Below are 15626 nucleotides of genomic sequence, written 5' to 3' on the forward strand. Positions count from 1 at the left end.
GCCAACTGGCGATTTTTTATTTTAAAAAACATGTTAAGGTGTTTTCCCTAATAGGCACAGTTCCACAGGGTTTCCCCAGGTGGGTTTCTTTCGGACAAATGGAGCATGAAGTGCTGTTGATTGATCCCATTTCAGCAGCACTGCCAGGAAAGGCTGTGCCCATCTGCTATAAATTGTATGTTTTCCGCCTCTTAACAGTCAATGTTCTGGGGCTGTTGAAAACCTCAAACACATTTAAATACAGAAGCAAACACCAAAAAAGAGGACTGAGGTGCTAGGCCATTTATTTGCCTTAACACTGACAACTCTGGGTTTGCCTGGACCACACCTGCTCTGTTTATGTTTGCAGGTGGGTGAAATAGGTGGGGCTGAGTAAACTGGGGCATAGTATTCCCAGACGTCATTTTTCACATTCTCCTTTACCCTCCGTAATTATAGAATAAGATGAATATTCAAGACCTCAAGAAAGGATGGAACCACTGCTTCCCAGAATGAACAATAAGGATAGATTTTTACCCTAAACCATCAATGGACTTTGTACGTTTGCAGTTAATTACAAAGAGATAAATGAACATACTATATAAAGCACTAGCAATTTTGAACCACATGGCTATGTGGACAAAAACTTCCACTTTAAGAAATTTGAGAGAAAGCTTGCAATCAGTTTCCCAAATAGATATATTAAAAGACTCTACTAGACTTATTATAAGATTTTAAGATTATAAGATTTTAAAATATTTTACATACTAATATTGTCTATATAATTAATTATAAGTGAGCATTTATTTCCTATTTACCAAGAGTGATCCAAATTATAGGAAGAAGTGGCTATTATGTCATAAATTCTTCAAATATTTCTATGAGAGACAGATTACCAAAAAAAAGTATTTTTAAGTAATCCTCTGATTTGAATCAAAACAATTTTTCTGCATCAATAAGTGTTTAAAGTTAAATTTTATTACTATCTATGAAAAAAATAGGTTATTGAATATTTGTATTACCATAAGTATGATATAAGTAGAAAACCAAATTTGCTTTGAAAGAAAGAAATGTCAAGTGCTTTAAGCCATTTATTTCTAATAAAGTCAGTCCCTACAAATTCTTAACCAATACTACAGTAGTTTTTCTACTTAGTTATACTTTGCTAAGCATCATTTCACATTGTCATATACACTTTCATTGAATAAAGCTCTTTCTTATGAAAAAATAAATAATCCAAATTTGTAGAAATTTTCTCTGCTAATCACATTGTTACAAATTAGCAATAGCCTGTTGATGGCACATTATTGTAATACCATTAATAATGACCATTTATTTTTGTCCTTTAAACATTTGCCTCCTTTGCTGGGATGGTGGTTTTGTCGGTTCTTTAAGCAGCCGAAATTTATTTAGACACAAGCGCTCTGACAGCTAATAACGTTTCAGGGTCAAAAATAATGTATAAGTAAGCACTAATCCATTTTTTTCTTGGATAATTCAAAACGAACCTGATATTAATTCTAGAGTAATCTAATAATGCTGTGAGCAGTATTACCATAATTAGAATAACTGTGAAATTTGTCCTGGTGACTGCTTAAGTGCTCAACTTATTGAAACAGAGCAGTTTGTCATTTTAAGTAAAAGCTGAACCACATACCAGATGAAATGCAAAGTCAATATTGGGTTTCTTCTCAAAATTACACATTTTCACAAGCTTTTCACTCACTTCTGTCTACTATGAATGTTTTACACTTATGTCATTAAAAAAATATTAGTCTCTTAACTAGAATGAATACTTTCATGCAAAATAGCCATTTCTAGTTTAGATATTCGTGACCTATAGGCAACAAGTTGATGATTTAGTCATCAGCTTAATGGAGTCTACATTCCTTGATAACTAATGAGTAAAACAAGCCAAATATTTACCTGTACTTTCTCAATGGCCAGAAAGAATGAGTTAAACTGCTATATTCGCATCATGTCAATCAAAATTAAAACTTAGTCTTTCTGCACATGGGTTATGACCCCACCTCTTAAAGGTCCTGACCCACCACATGAACTAAGTGTCTTAAGAATTAATATAAAGCTACCCTAGAAGTCCCCTTTGATATGACTTTTTATAACATTCTGTAACTCTTCTACCCACCTGGTGTCCCCATTTATTTCCACATTCTGGAAGGAGGAGAAAAGATGGAGAAAGAAAAAGCGTATTTCATACAAAACCTTCTTCAGGCCTCAAATTTAACTGATTTCAACTCCAGCCCACATTGCTCCAGTTTTGTCGTGAAGTTTAAAGGACATTAGCCAGAGACAGGAAGAATTAGTTTCACTAACCCCAACCTAGTAAGAGGTTACTGCATTATCAGAAAAGCAGCCGATTTTTTTTTTAACAAAAGGACTTTTTTCCTCAAATTGCAAATACTGTTAACCATAATACTCATCCAACCTTCCAAAAGAGAAATATCAGATCAACAAAAGGGCTTTTTGTGGTTTTTCTGAAGCTCAAAGACAAAAGGACTAATATCTAAAGTCTTTAAGATGTAAACATGCCATAATACATTCATCAAAGATACCTAGGCCTCTTCTTTTTCATTAGTGTACTGGATTCTTCCGCAAAAAAATACTAAATAATTTAGTTGGTCACTTATTTCTTTCTAGTCACTCTTGAAGACCAGTAACATCTTGCTCTTTTCTGTCCTCTCTTTGGCTACATCTTATTGGCAGGGTATAGAATTAGTGTTTCCCTAACACCTAGACAGGTGTAAGGGGCCAATAAGTAAATATTTTTGCTTTTTGGGCCATAAGATTTCTGTAGCAACTACTAAAATTAGCCCTTGTACCATAAAAGCAGTAACAGATAATATAAACAAATGAACAGACATTTTTTCCAAAGAAAAAAAAACTATTTACAAAAACAGGCAGCCATATGGATTTCACCTACAAGTCCTGGTTTGCTGACCTTTGGACTACAGAAATACTTGTAATTAGTGGTGGTGAATTACACATCTTTTTTTTTTTTTAATGTCAATATTTTAACTCACAATAGCCCAAAAACTCTGGTCAAAATATCCAATGAAATGGATAAAGCAAGAAAACCTATAAAAATTGCTCTCTTCTGTCTGATAGAAACAATATGGAAAACACACACTCGAGGTATCTATATATGGAATTCAATCAATGAGCATGAACCAATTTGGTTTGCTCCGGTGGCATCATGTATGACTTCACACACAAACGGACTAAGTGTCTTTGGACGGTCATTCAGAAGGTACAACACACTGGCCCTGGGGTGACCCGGAAATTTATATTCCAACGTCAACTTTTAAAAAAATTCAATCAATAGGAGCTCCACTGCAACAACAACATTTACATTATGGGATCAAAATAGCCAAGTCACTGCTGTGTTCGTGCCTAGAAAGGAACTCCCATTGTTCATCTGCAGGACACGGAATCCAATGGCTTAGTGCCTTCCCCTCTACCCTCTTGTCTAGCCTTATCATGTGACACCATTGATCTTTTCACCCCATCAAGGTTCTCGGAGGGAAAGTTCTCTCTGTTCTCCAAGCCTTTGCCTATGCTGCGCTGTCTTCCTGGAAAGCTCTTCTTCCTGTCTCCTCATTAACTACCACTATTCCTACAAGTCTCAGCTTAGACCCCTGTTCATCAAGGAAGCCTGATTTCTTCTGTGCCCAAACTGGTATCCACAATGCCAGGACCCGCAGCCCTCATTCCATCTACTGGCACTGCCTGCTTCGTTGTAGTAGCCCAAGATTTTGTGCACAAGCTCAGCAGCCTTTTCTGTGTCATTGTCCACTGAATCCTTGTACTGTGCCTTCTGCCGACACACGATGTGCTCTACATTTGCTGAATACACACTGAATGCACAAAGAGTGCCAGTGCCGTAACAAAGCTCATAAAGTCAAAAACTCCAAAGCGTAGTGTTTTTTTGTGAACTAAATCTTTTGCCGCCTCTGTTTCTTCCCCTCTGTAGGAGAGGAATTGAAATAAACGTATTTACTAGGTGCCTCTCAGATGTAAAATGCCATTGTTCTACTCACCTGAAGAAAACAGACTAAATTACTTTTTCCCCCTTTCCTGCAATAGGAATATATTAGAGCCACCCTCTCCCACAGACAATTAATGTGCTGATTTAGCATTGTTTCTGACCTCCCGTTCTTGTCTTTCTCCATTAATCCCACAGCATTTTAATGTTTTAATTCAACACATAATTTTACTATATCAGTCAGGCAAACCTGCCCAAGTTTTACTTGCCATGATAGCTTTTAACCTTTTATTCATTACCATAATTCTATGTTTTATATTACAGACTGGTCAGCTTTTAACTTAAAGACAAGGGCCAGAAAAGAGTGCTAGAGTTTTAAAAGCTGTAAATCTCAGAGGCTAAGGAAGCTGGAGAACAGGGGGAAAATGGTGAATGTGTCAAGCCTGGCTGTAAAAGCAGATCAACAACATAGGGTGCAATTTGTCCAGAGAAATACTCCAGCCCAGAGTTTTCACTGCCTCAGAGCCACTAATAAACTGGTAGAACGTCAGAGCCATTTTATATAGCACCACCTGGGGGTGCTGAGGCAGGCTAGTCCAAATGAGCTGGTGGGTTCCCACTCTCAACCTTTCCAAACTAAATTAAGTCTGGAATATTCTATAATGAGTTAATCTCTAGAATAACCTTGAAATATAAGATATACTTTAAGAAATCGATATGATTACTTTGAAATGGCTCAAAATGGAATCATCTATATTACTCTCTATTCATACTCTTGACATTTTGTTTAAAAGTTGGAGCCAGTGACACTCAGCTTTATGTCTTACTCTCCCCTAAAAGCTCACTGTTTCTACTCAAGATCAGATGCTTTTTTTGCTTGTTTTGCCCATGAACAAACACTGGAATCAGTAGGCAACACAGTTTCAGGGGATAATGGATCTTACCCCAGCACCTTCACTTCACCAGCCCCAGTGATTTTAGGAATTACTTGTGGCTCAGGGAAAACCTGCAGGTAGGTGGACTATGGAACAAGGAAAAGTCAGCAAGACCCACATGACTCAGGAGAGCCTGGAGGAGGGACCTACTGGGCAGGTCCACGTTTTAAACATCACCAAGCTAACAGCCTACTCATGCCAATGTGATTTCTCTACAAAGAGCAACCACGACTCCAGCCTTGTCATACATGGTTATAAAACTTCAGTATTGTTCGGGCTGACCTGCACAACCCTTCCATCCATGGATGTCCCTCCTACCATGTCCTTGATGATGGTCACTGCTCGCTTTTACTAAAAAGTACCAAAAAGTTATATGCTATTTTGGAGAAAAAAAATACGTTGAACTTTACTAGTCATATCTTATTTTCTCAAATTCCGTAATTTGAGTTGCCAAGGTGTGAGGACCTGTAGTTTGCATACTGAACAATCTCAAAGTTAGTGATACTAATGAATACCTACCATCAGCATGTGCAAGGGAATAAACAATGTCAAGCAGACGTTGTTGCTGCCAGCTACAATGACCCTGCCAGTTGGCCAGTGAGCCCATTCTACAGATACAGAGCCAGACTCCACAGGAATCCACTGTCTGAGTGTCACAGTGAGCAGGTGTGATTATCAGCAAGCTCAGGATGGGTGACCCCAGAGCTGACGTTCCTTCCCTCCCACTGAACTGCCTACATGGCTTCCCTGAAGAGAATTTCCCCAGACAGTCCAACCAGAGTTTTAATTCCAATGTTCCATTATGAACATCAAAGTTTTATCCAAAAACAAATCATGAGACAGGCCTTGGAGAAGAAACAGTTAAGAAACATTCGCACCAGCAGTGTGCCTCTGATGCAAAAGGCTTTCCCCACAGTAGGAAAATAAAAAAACTGGGCCTTAGAATGAAAATCACAAAGCAAAGAAAATGTGTTTTAAAAAAAAAAAAAAAAAAAAAACCTTAAATATTTAAACAATAGCCATGAAGAAGGAACTGTAAGTAGCATGTCAATGATGTGCCTATGCTAGCTCCATCTTTCAGTCTGAGAAGCAGCCGATATTTTATCATAGATATCCCCCACCTGCAAGTTCGCTGCAGGGTAAAGCAGTGGAGCCAGCTCCCAAGAGATACTTTTGTTATCTTGTGTACTACAGGAGAGGAAAAAGGAAAAGGATACCAAAAAAAAAAAAAATTCTTTAAAATTCATGAAGAGGAAGAACAGAATGACCACTAAGACAGGTATACATCTCAGTTACAAACAGGAAATAGCTAAAATAATAAATGAATGCCCAAATGACAAAACATGGATTACAAGGGACATCTTAAATTGCTTTTTTTGTCTCTGTGAAGCAACCCAACACTCATTTGGAAAAGCGTTTCCTATTATGTGAAGGAAGCATGACAGCACAATGACTTGTGAAATGCAAGGGCATTATTCTTTGCACCTACTAAAACAACACGCTGGCCATTCATCACAGGAGGCCCCAGTTCCCACTGTCCAGATGACATTTGGGACACAGAGTTCTCTGCATTTGCGTAACTGATCTTTGCTCCTCGAACTAGCACAAAATTTCAAATCCTCCCACCATCGGTATTGGCAGGGTCCCGGTATATCACAGTGGTGACAACATCAGAGATACTGAGAAGTACCTGAGCTATCTCAGTTACCCTGTGCAGGTGGAGAAGTGAGAGACGAGGTCAGGGCAGTCATCCGACAGGCCATGTCTGCGAAAGACTGGACCAGAGGAAGTGGTTCTGCTTCTAAATGCACACCTGGCTGGGAGGTGGCCAGGAAGCAATGACTACAATCTATCAGACATGCATAGAATTACGGATGTGCAGATGGTGCAAAGTAATACAACCAGAGATGTGGAGGGTGAGGCCAGAGGTCTTAAGTGGGGGCAGTGCTGGTCCCCTAGGGGTGTCTGGACATGTGCTATGGAACGAAGACATGCTGCGTGTGCATGTGTCTGAGTACATATGTTTGTGTGTTTTCCACACGGTCATCAAGGAAAGTTAATGGTATCAAGTAGGTGAGAGCCAGGTTTGCTACACATCCTGCGACATACCAGACAGTTCTATGCAATAGGGCACCAATATTGAGAAACACTGGAGCAACGTTCCACAGGTACTGAACTCCCCACGCATCTATCTCAGGTTACTGAGGTGGGATGAGTCAATGACAACAAGCAGTCAGACACTGTGATAAGTATTTTACCAAGAAAAAGCCCTGCACAGGTATTGAATAAGCTGTGTCTCAACCTGTACATGCTTCTAAACACCTTGCTGATGAAAAAAAAAATTGACCTCCTTGGGCCTTTGCATCTCATCTGTAAATTGAAGGGGTTTTTACTAGATAGACGGTTTTCAATCTTTATTTTTCAGCAACAAAACCCTTTCTTCAGATAGAATCCCAATATAGAGCACAGGCAAAAGCTGAGATGCTCTGGCCACAGAGAAGAGGTGGCTAGGAGGCCTTCCCATCCCTCAAGGGGTGACCCTAAGGTATCTCTCTGAATCCAGGATCCAGCTTTGAAAAAGACACTCCATAGTGGTTGGGATCTCATTTGACATCTGTGTTCTAAATTGAAGATGTGTGCACAAATGGTATGTGTACAGAATGAACACAAGGCAAGTGATTTGATGGAGAAAACTACTTGGTCTTTGAAAACAGAAAATCCTGACTCTGGAGCTCATGACTAAGTCCAAGGCCAAGTCATGTCTAAACTTCTGAAGCTCCATTTCATCATCTATAAAATGAGCATGATATCACTAACTCAAAGTGCTTTTTGAAGCTCAAAGATGATCTGTGCTTCTACCAGCATTTCCTTCCTGCTTACTGTATGCCAGTTATAGCACCTATGATGCCTCATTCCATTGCATTTTTCACCACAACTCTAGGAAGAAGCAATCCTATTGATATTATTGTTCATTACACATGTGAGTGTCTCAATTAAGTTGAGAGGGTCCAGAAGTAAAGAAATAAGAGAAAATAGAATTGGCCTCAAATTCCATTCCTTAGGACAGCAAAATGTTTCCATCATGGGAACACCTAGGCTTACTTAGACCTTTACTGAATTATATAACATGTCAGTAGGTAGCAAAACCAAAATTATAGGGTATATTGGAAACTTACATAAAATGTTTCACACAGTCTGAGACGGCAGATTAACTTTCTTTAGGTAATTCCTTACATGCCCTATTTTAATCAATATCGAATGACATTTCCCAATGAAACAAACAAAAACACAAAGCAAACTTTCCCCCAGTTAGGACTGGCCATCCAGCTCACTGATGGCACTCTGGGGTGGGGTATGCAAGGTAGTGCCCTCAGCCCTTAACAGATAAAGATCATCTCTCAGAACCAGCCCCGTGCAGAAACAAGCTCCCACCACCGGAAAGCAGAGGCGACTCACGTGCCCAGACGTTCCTCATGCTTTTTGCTGTCCTTTCCCCACACTTCAATGTCCAAAATGCCCATCCTGTCAGAGAAGTAGTGAAAGTCAAACTGTTCCTGCCACTGCGGATTTGCACTCTTACACAGTGTCTAGAAAACATGCAGTTATAGTATTTATTTTCTTAAAATGTCATTCATTGCTACAGAAGCTACACATTAATTTCATCATTAAACTGCAGGAAATCAAGATGATGGACCTCACCCCTTATAAAGGTAAACTTCCCTTTTTAGAAGGAAAGGGACTTGGTGGGTTCAAGAATTGGCAAAACATTACTATTCTCTTAGCTGCCCACTGGATCCAATAATTTATCCACCAAGTTACAAGGAATACTGTTACCTCACGAGAAACCATAAATTATATATACACACGCATACAGTGGACATATATCAACAGACATCTTACAGGAGATCACACTAATTGCTTAATCAAATGCAAGTAACACTTTTGTTGGCATATCCATTCAGTGCCAGCTTAGCAACTATATAAATCAACAGTTTGGGGTCTTAATTAACATCTGTCAGAGGCGCTAAATGAGAAATCCACGACTTGCGTATTGCCACCTATTTTTAAATCCAAAGTTAGTGAATCCAGTCACTAGAATTGGAGGAAGACTAGCAAATTCCACTGCACCCAAACCTAAAAATTAACAGCACTGACTTGAAAACTCCAATAGTGTTTCTGTGTTCTTCAAAAGTGATTCAAACTGCTTCTATGTTTGGTTCATTGGCAGGATTTTCATTTCTGTTTCATTTACATAGAGACTAAATTTGTGAATACAAAGTGAGCAAAAATGTTGGTCCCGGAGGATTAGGCTGTACGGGTGCAGTGTCAGGTATTAAATCCTGGTACCAACTATTCTTGCATGAGAAAAACATGGAGAACTCAGACTTTGGCTGCAGCCAATGTCATGTAAAATCATTTCAGCTGTTTTTCACATCAGGCTTAATATACTGGATCACATAATTTAGAAACTAGGTTGGGGGGGGGCGTTAAACTACAAATTAAATGCAGTATTCCTGAAGGGTGAAGGTAGCAGACACTGCACTAATTCTACACTTCACCTTAGTCCAAAGGGCTAAGTGTGCTTAGCAATGAATAATTTTTCCATAAAGCCTCAGTCTGACCCTGGCAAGCTAAAGGAATCTTCGCAGAGAGATACGGTTACCCTGGATACCCTCACTGTGTGGCACAGCCTGAAATTACCTGGTTAAAATAATTATCTGCATACTTCCGTCATAACAAGCCCTCAATTTTCACATTTTTTGTAAACTATTCTTCAACATGAGCCTCAATTCTCTACTTTGTGCTACAGTAAATGACATCTAATATTTGATTCTGCACTGAAAATTGGGCAGTGCGCACAACCTCGTATCTCCCAAAATCATTTTCCAACTTGTCTGTATCTGCTACATCCTCGATGCTAGAAAGTCCAAACTGCAAATATCCTCAGGTCTATTTTCAAAATCGTCCACTGATTTTTTTTTTTTCCTATGTGGCTTTTGGCAAGTGATTTAAGTGCTCCAGTGCTCCTTCAATCCATAAATAGGAAATATTCCTGTCTGACAGTTATGTAAAACTAATTAATTATCATGGTTTAAAGACTATAGTTTTTAAAATAAAATCCACACCAAATTACTAAGATTAAAAATTAAATGGAATTTGGATCGCCAGAATAGGATGAATTATTTTTAAAGACAGTTAAAAATGCCATTACTTTCATTTAAAATAAATCACTTTTAATACTTTGGATAGTTTATCGTTATGTTTAATCACAGAAAAAAAAAAAAAACGCAGCAGCACTAGATACTATTTTTGGTGTAAAGACTAGCAAGCAAGAGAAAGCAAAGGGTATATAATCCTGAAAATGTTTTTAATTATCTCACGTATTTTAACCCAAATATCACGTTATGCTATTCTACTTTGCAGCATTTTGAAAACTAGTTATGCTTTTCCCACATTCTATGAAACACAGTTTGCTTATTTTCAAAATGAAAATAAGTCATGCATCCAAATATATGATTTAAGCAGCTTTCTCTAGCTCTGGTTTACTATATTATAATGAACTACACTAAGCCATTAAAACATTACCTGCATTAATTGACTGCATCTATATAATTATTTCGTTTCCTGGTCCCTGATGTAGTTATGAGGGCTGAACAGAAATTATTTCTACTTTCGTAAAATTTAAAGTGGAAAACAGTTTTTAATTTTTCTTCATTTTAAAGATACTGCTCTCCTTATGGGAAGATAGAACTTACCTTACTTTTGTATCTCTGATCTCCCAATTTTAACTGGACAAACAACTCTGTCATGCTTCCTCCTGAGACATTCTTCCCTTCCAACAGAGTTATACTTATAATCCCGTTCCAGAGTTGGTTCTTTTTCAAGGACTCAGAGAGCCGTAGATTGCGTATCAAAGAGGACTAAAGCAAAAAATAAAGATGACATGTAAACTTGCTTATAATTCCTGAGAGTGACTTTGGTGATCATTGGAATTCCAACGTTCAATATTTGATTATAAAAAAAAAAAATCCCTCCCTGCCTGGGGAAAAGTATTATTTTTCACTGGTTTTGCAAACCTGCCGTCACAGTTATGTGACTTCCTTCTCAAGCTTTGCGGCTGTAACAATATAGAGAAGGATGAGTATAGGCAACACTTTGATTTGGCACTGGTCTGTACTCCCAGCCAGATGCTCTCTTTGGTGGGATTCCTTCAAATGGGCCTTTAGCTATTTTAATAGTTTGAGAGGAAGAAAGGCATTCTGGGACCAGAGATCTTATACAAAAACCAGGTATGCTTTGCAAGAAAGCAAACTACCTCTGGGCATTCAGAAATAATGACTCTGAATTTATCCTTCACATTTGACTCTGTCCCCACTTCCCTTTATTCCTTGGGCTACAACCAAAAGCCCTATACCATGTAAGATTTGCAACTCCAAATAGAGCCTTGGGGTGAGGGTAGTGGGGAAGGGAGTATATGAAGTACATCTCACTGCACCTGGGACCCAGGAGGGGTTTAGTAACCTAACTTTTATTTCCTTTTCTAAATTATAATCCTCACATTCACATACACCTTGTAGGAAAAAGCAAAGGTCCTGTTATTAAGTTGAAAACAGAGTAGCCACACTTCATCATTTAATTTCCAGTATGTAAATTTTCAAACATACACAAAGGTAAAGAGAAGAGTATATACAGTACATTAAATCTCCAAGTACTTAACCACCAGATTCACTGTCTTCCAAATCTTGTATTACCTATGCCTTCACTGTTTTTTGGCTGAAATATCTTAAACCCAGATCCCTATTTGTTTTTACATAACCATCCTGCTGTGATCACACTCAATGGCGTTAACTGTAAGTTGCTTAATATATTAACTACACAGTGCACATTCACATTTCCCTGATGGTCTCAACCATGTCTTTTCATGGTTAGTTTGTCTCAGTTGGGACCCCACATGATCCACATGCTGCATTTAGTTAGCAGAGTTCATTTACGTTGTCCGTTCAATAAGTGAAATGGCACAAGCATAGGCTTCTTTATTGAAGGAGAAATAAATGGGCTGAAGAATGTAAATGGTGCTGAGCATCATCGTCGAGCAATGAATTTCTAACACTATATATTCATTGCTGTCATCGCAAACTATATCTTCCAGATCATTTAGACACCAATTTGCTCGGACACCCGTTAGTCACGATTTATCACAACAAATGGTATGTCAGTTCCACAGACATTAGAGACCAGCTTACCTCATCGAACCCAGGCCACTCTACCACTCTTAATAAATGATGCAACAATGCCACACTAGGTATTTTGATCATGCGTGACAACCTTAAACAAAATACATTCAAGAAAACACATATTCCCAAACTTCATATCAGCATTAGTCCATTTTCATACCACTATAAAGAACTGCCTGAGACTGGATAATTTATAAAGGAAAGAGGTTTAATTGACTCAGTGCAGCGTGGCTGGGGAGGCCTCAGGAAACTTAATCACAGTGGAAGGTGAAGGGGAAGCAAGGCACCTTCTTCACAAGGCGGCAGGAAGAAGTGCCAAGTGAAGTAGAAAGAGTCCCTTATAAAGCCATCAGATCTTGTGAGAACTCACTAGCATGGGAACAGGATGGGGGAAACTGCCCTCATGATTCAATTACCTCCACCTGGTCTTTCTCTTGACAAGTGGGGATTATAAGGATTACAATTTAAGATGAGATTTGGGTGGGGACACAAAGTCTGACCATATCAATATCCATGCAGCTTTTCTCTTAAAACACACACACGCGCACCCACGTGCGCGCATGCGTGCGTGTGCGCGTACACACACACACATGCACACATGCACACAGATTTTGCAGGTGCCAAGACAGAACAGAAGGGGCAAATGAGGAAAGAATTTTAAAAGGAAAGAAATACCCTCTTCTCTGGTGAACATGAGTAATTCCTTCTTATTTCATATATATATATTTGTATACATATGAGAATATACATATAGGAATATTTTAACTATGTCATAAACTTTTATTATTGAATGTGTTCCATCTGGAATAATATATGATTACTATTTTTGTTTTATATAAAAATAATATATTCCAGATATGACATACTCAATAAAAGTTTATTAAACAGTTTAAGTGATTATATATTGGTCATAAACTCACGCCATCACAATATATAAATAGATGTATCTGCATATATGCACATATATCTATAAACGTCTATATAGCTATTGATGTATTTAATACATTTTTTTAGCTTATTAGATACATGGGCTAAAAACTTCTACCTTTAAAACAAAAATGAGATTTTGATTCATATATCCTGCCTCAATGCTTCCTTTTGCTTTTTTTCTTCTTAAAGTTTGACTTGCCAACCAACAAGCTAAAGCATGACCTGTCCCACGGCCATGCTTCAAAGTTCCGACAGATATACTCCTCCCTAAACACTGCAACTATTTCAAAATCCTTTTTATAAAAAAGGGAGTAATGTCCACAAAAGATCAAAGGGCATCCTACAGTCTGGCAATTGCTTAAGAAAAATGGCAGCACTTCCATGAAATATGCCCTAAAATAATTTTGCAGCTTGGTATGTCCTCATTTCAAATTGGATGTTTATCTTGGAAAGGCTTCTATCTAACTTGTCCATAAAACAGCTCCACTTAGCTCTATGAGCTCTGTGAAAATGGAATCCAAAGCTGGTTATTAAGGGGGCCTAGAGATCGGTTCCATATGGCGGAACAGCATGGGAGGGCAAGGCTGAGGCCTGTATCAGGCGCGGCTTGGCTGGAGCTCCTGATCTATCCACGGACACTCGTTGCATTACGCCATAACATCTGGATTATTGCTTGTAATGTCCCTGGGAAATATCCACTTTCCATCAAAGCTTTTATCTATCTCAGTCGGACTTTGAACATTTTAGTATTTAACGCAGTCATGTTTGATCTGATGGACTTGCTCTCTGCCGTCCAAGATTTTTGTTCCCCCCTCCTAAAGGGAGGGCAGGAGAAGTATTTATTGCAGAGTTCACAGATAGAAAAGAACACAAGACCTTTATTCTACTTATTCCACCCCAAATATTTCTGCAAACCGCTATAAGGTTCTCTCTCAAATAAAGTTTCATCTGTGAGACACACATTCTGGAGGAGGTGTGTGTACTTTAAATAAGTCTCCTAATTCTTTTAATATTTCTCTTCCCCATACTTGATAGGTTTGATGAGGCTTCAGACCAGGAAGTCTGGGGTTGGGGGTAGGGCCTGGGCCATCTAATGTGTGCTCTCTTGCAGAGCTGGGCTTGCAAAAATCTTTTGTGCTCTGCAAACACCCCTTTTTCTCCTCACAATAAATCGACTCATCTGCACTCACTCAGCTGAACAGCTTAGGTTTTCATGCCTGTGCCCGAGCCTCTATGTGAAATTTGTCATCTTAATGCAGCCTAGAATGTGAAGAGAGAGAAGGAAATGACCCATCACAGGAGGAACCCACCCCACCTGAACTGAGACAGACACCAGGAGATAGTGAAAAGTTTTGGGGCTCTGACCCTAATTTCACAGCAGACATAATGGATACAATATAGTACATCAGGGTTTTGTTATTTTTCTCCTTCCTCCCAAAGAATCAGACCTTTTGCTACTCCTATGTTGATTCATTCATCTGCTCTGTCTTTCTCAGTCCCCACCTCACCGAATCCCCACCCATTCTTCTAAAACAGAAAAGGTGACTTCCATCTAAGGCACACTGGCTGGTTATTCACAGTGAAAACAAGGTGTGCTGTGCACCTTAGAAACAGATTCAACTTCTGTAAAAGTGCTTTGAAAACACTAATTTACTTCTCATTCATGACAATCCCAAGGCAGGAAGGGAAGAAACTTTGGAGCGAGACTAAAATTACACCTGGTGGATTCAAACAGGTAGAGAATCCTCCTAAATTTCTGACCTGGGAATACATTCTAAAAACAGTGAATATGCTGTCACTGCTGGAATACACAAAAGGGACTACAGTTTGGTGGCATGCATTATTTGATGTTTGTGGCCTGGGAACATGCTGGGGAGATAGTGAAGTGAATTCCAGTCTCCCTTTTCCTTGGCATGGCGGCAAAGGAAACTGAGGGAGGATGGACAGGTCAGCTCGATGCCTCTTATCTCTTCCAGGCCAGGAAGAGTGGCAGAGAGGTCAGGAGAAAAGAAATCCCAAAAGGAGCACATGAAGAAGTCAGGAGCTGAAGCACAGCCTGTGGCTGTCAAAAGCAAGGTGACATTCAGCTAGGTGGCACTCCACAACTGACTATGCCAAGCAATACCCATGACATAATTATCCAAAATGTCCTCTCATGTATAGCAAAATACCAATCAGTCAACCAATAAAGAGGGAAGAAAAGGCACTGACCAGAGCATACCTCCTAGGTGCCAAATAAGGTACTGGTGCTTCATACATCGCCTCAGGGACAGAAGTATAAACCTATCAGTGTCCCCACAGTGTCAATCCATCCCATTTTGACTCTCATTAATTTTCCTAAATCATTGTGGGAAAGTAAGTAGTCGATGGAAACAAATGCATTAAAAAAAAATCAACTTAGTAGGAAAAAAAAGTAGTAAAGTCAGATTCCAACTATGTTGACCACTGCTTCGAAAACCAAGAGAAAACACTGAGCCTATAAAATGTTTCACTGAAATATTCCTTTCAAGCTTTTTCAACATGTAAAACTACTGTTCCTTGTCA

At 38.9% G+C, this 15626-nt stretch overlaps 1 protein-coding gene across 4 annotated transcripts in view; it reads right to left on the minus strand.

Annotated features, from left to right (window-relative positions):
- Positions 1-15626, minus strand: part of MCTP2 (multiple C2 and transmembrane domain containing 2) — a 264931-nt gene that overhangs the window by 121950 nt on the left and 127355 nt on the right. For 2 of the 4 annotated variants that reach the window (XM_054257201.2, XM_002749091.6), the window contains exons 9-10: positions 10674-10838; positions 8374-8504 (exon numbers count right to left, since the gene is read on the minus strand). In XM_054257201.2, the coding sequence (XP_054113176.1) occupies positions 8374-8504; positions 10674-10838 (296 nt within the window). Of the gene's footprint in view, positions 1-8373; positions 8505-10673; positions 10839-15626 lie in introns of those variants that run through there. The other 2 variants (XM_017973284.4, XM_008998354.6) reach the window with 2 other exon arrangements.

Source organism: Callithrix jacchus, chromosome 6 (genome assembly GCF_049354715.1).
Source record: "Callithrix jacchus isolate 240 chromosome 6, calJac240_pri, whole genome shotgun sequence".
Lineage (NCBI taxonomy): Eukaryota > Metazoa > Chordata > Mammalia > Primates > Cebidae > Callithrix > Callithrix jacchus.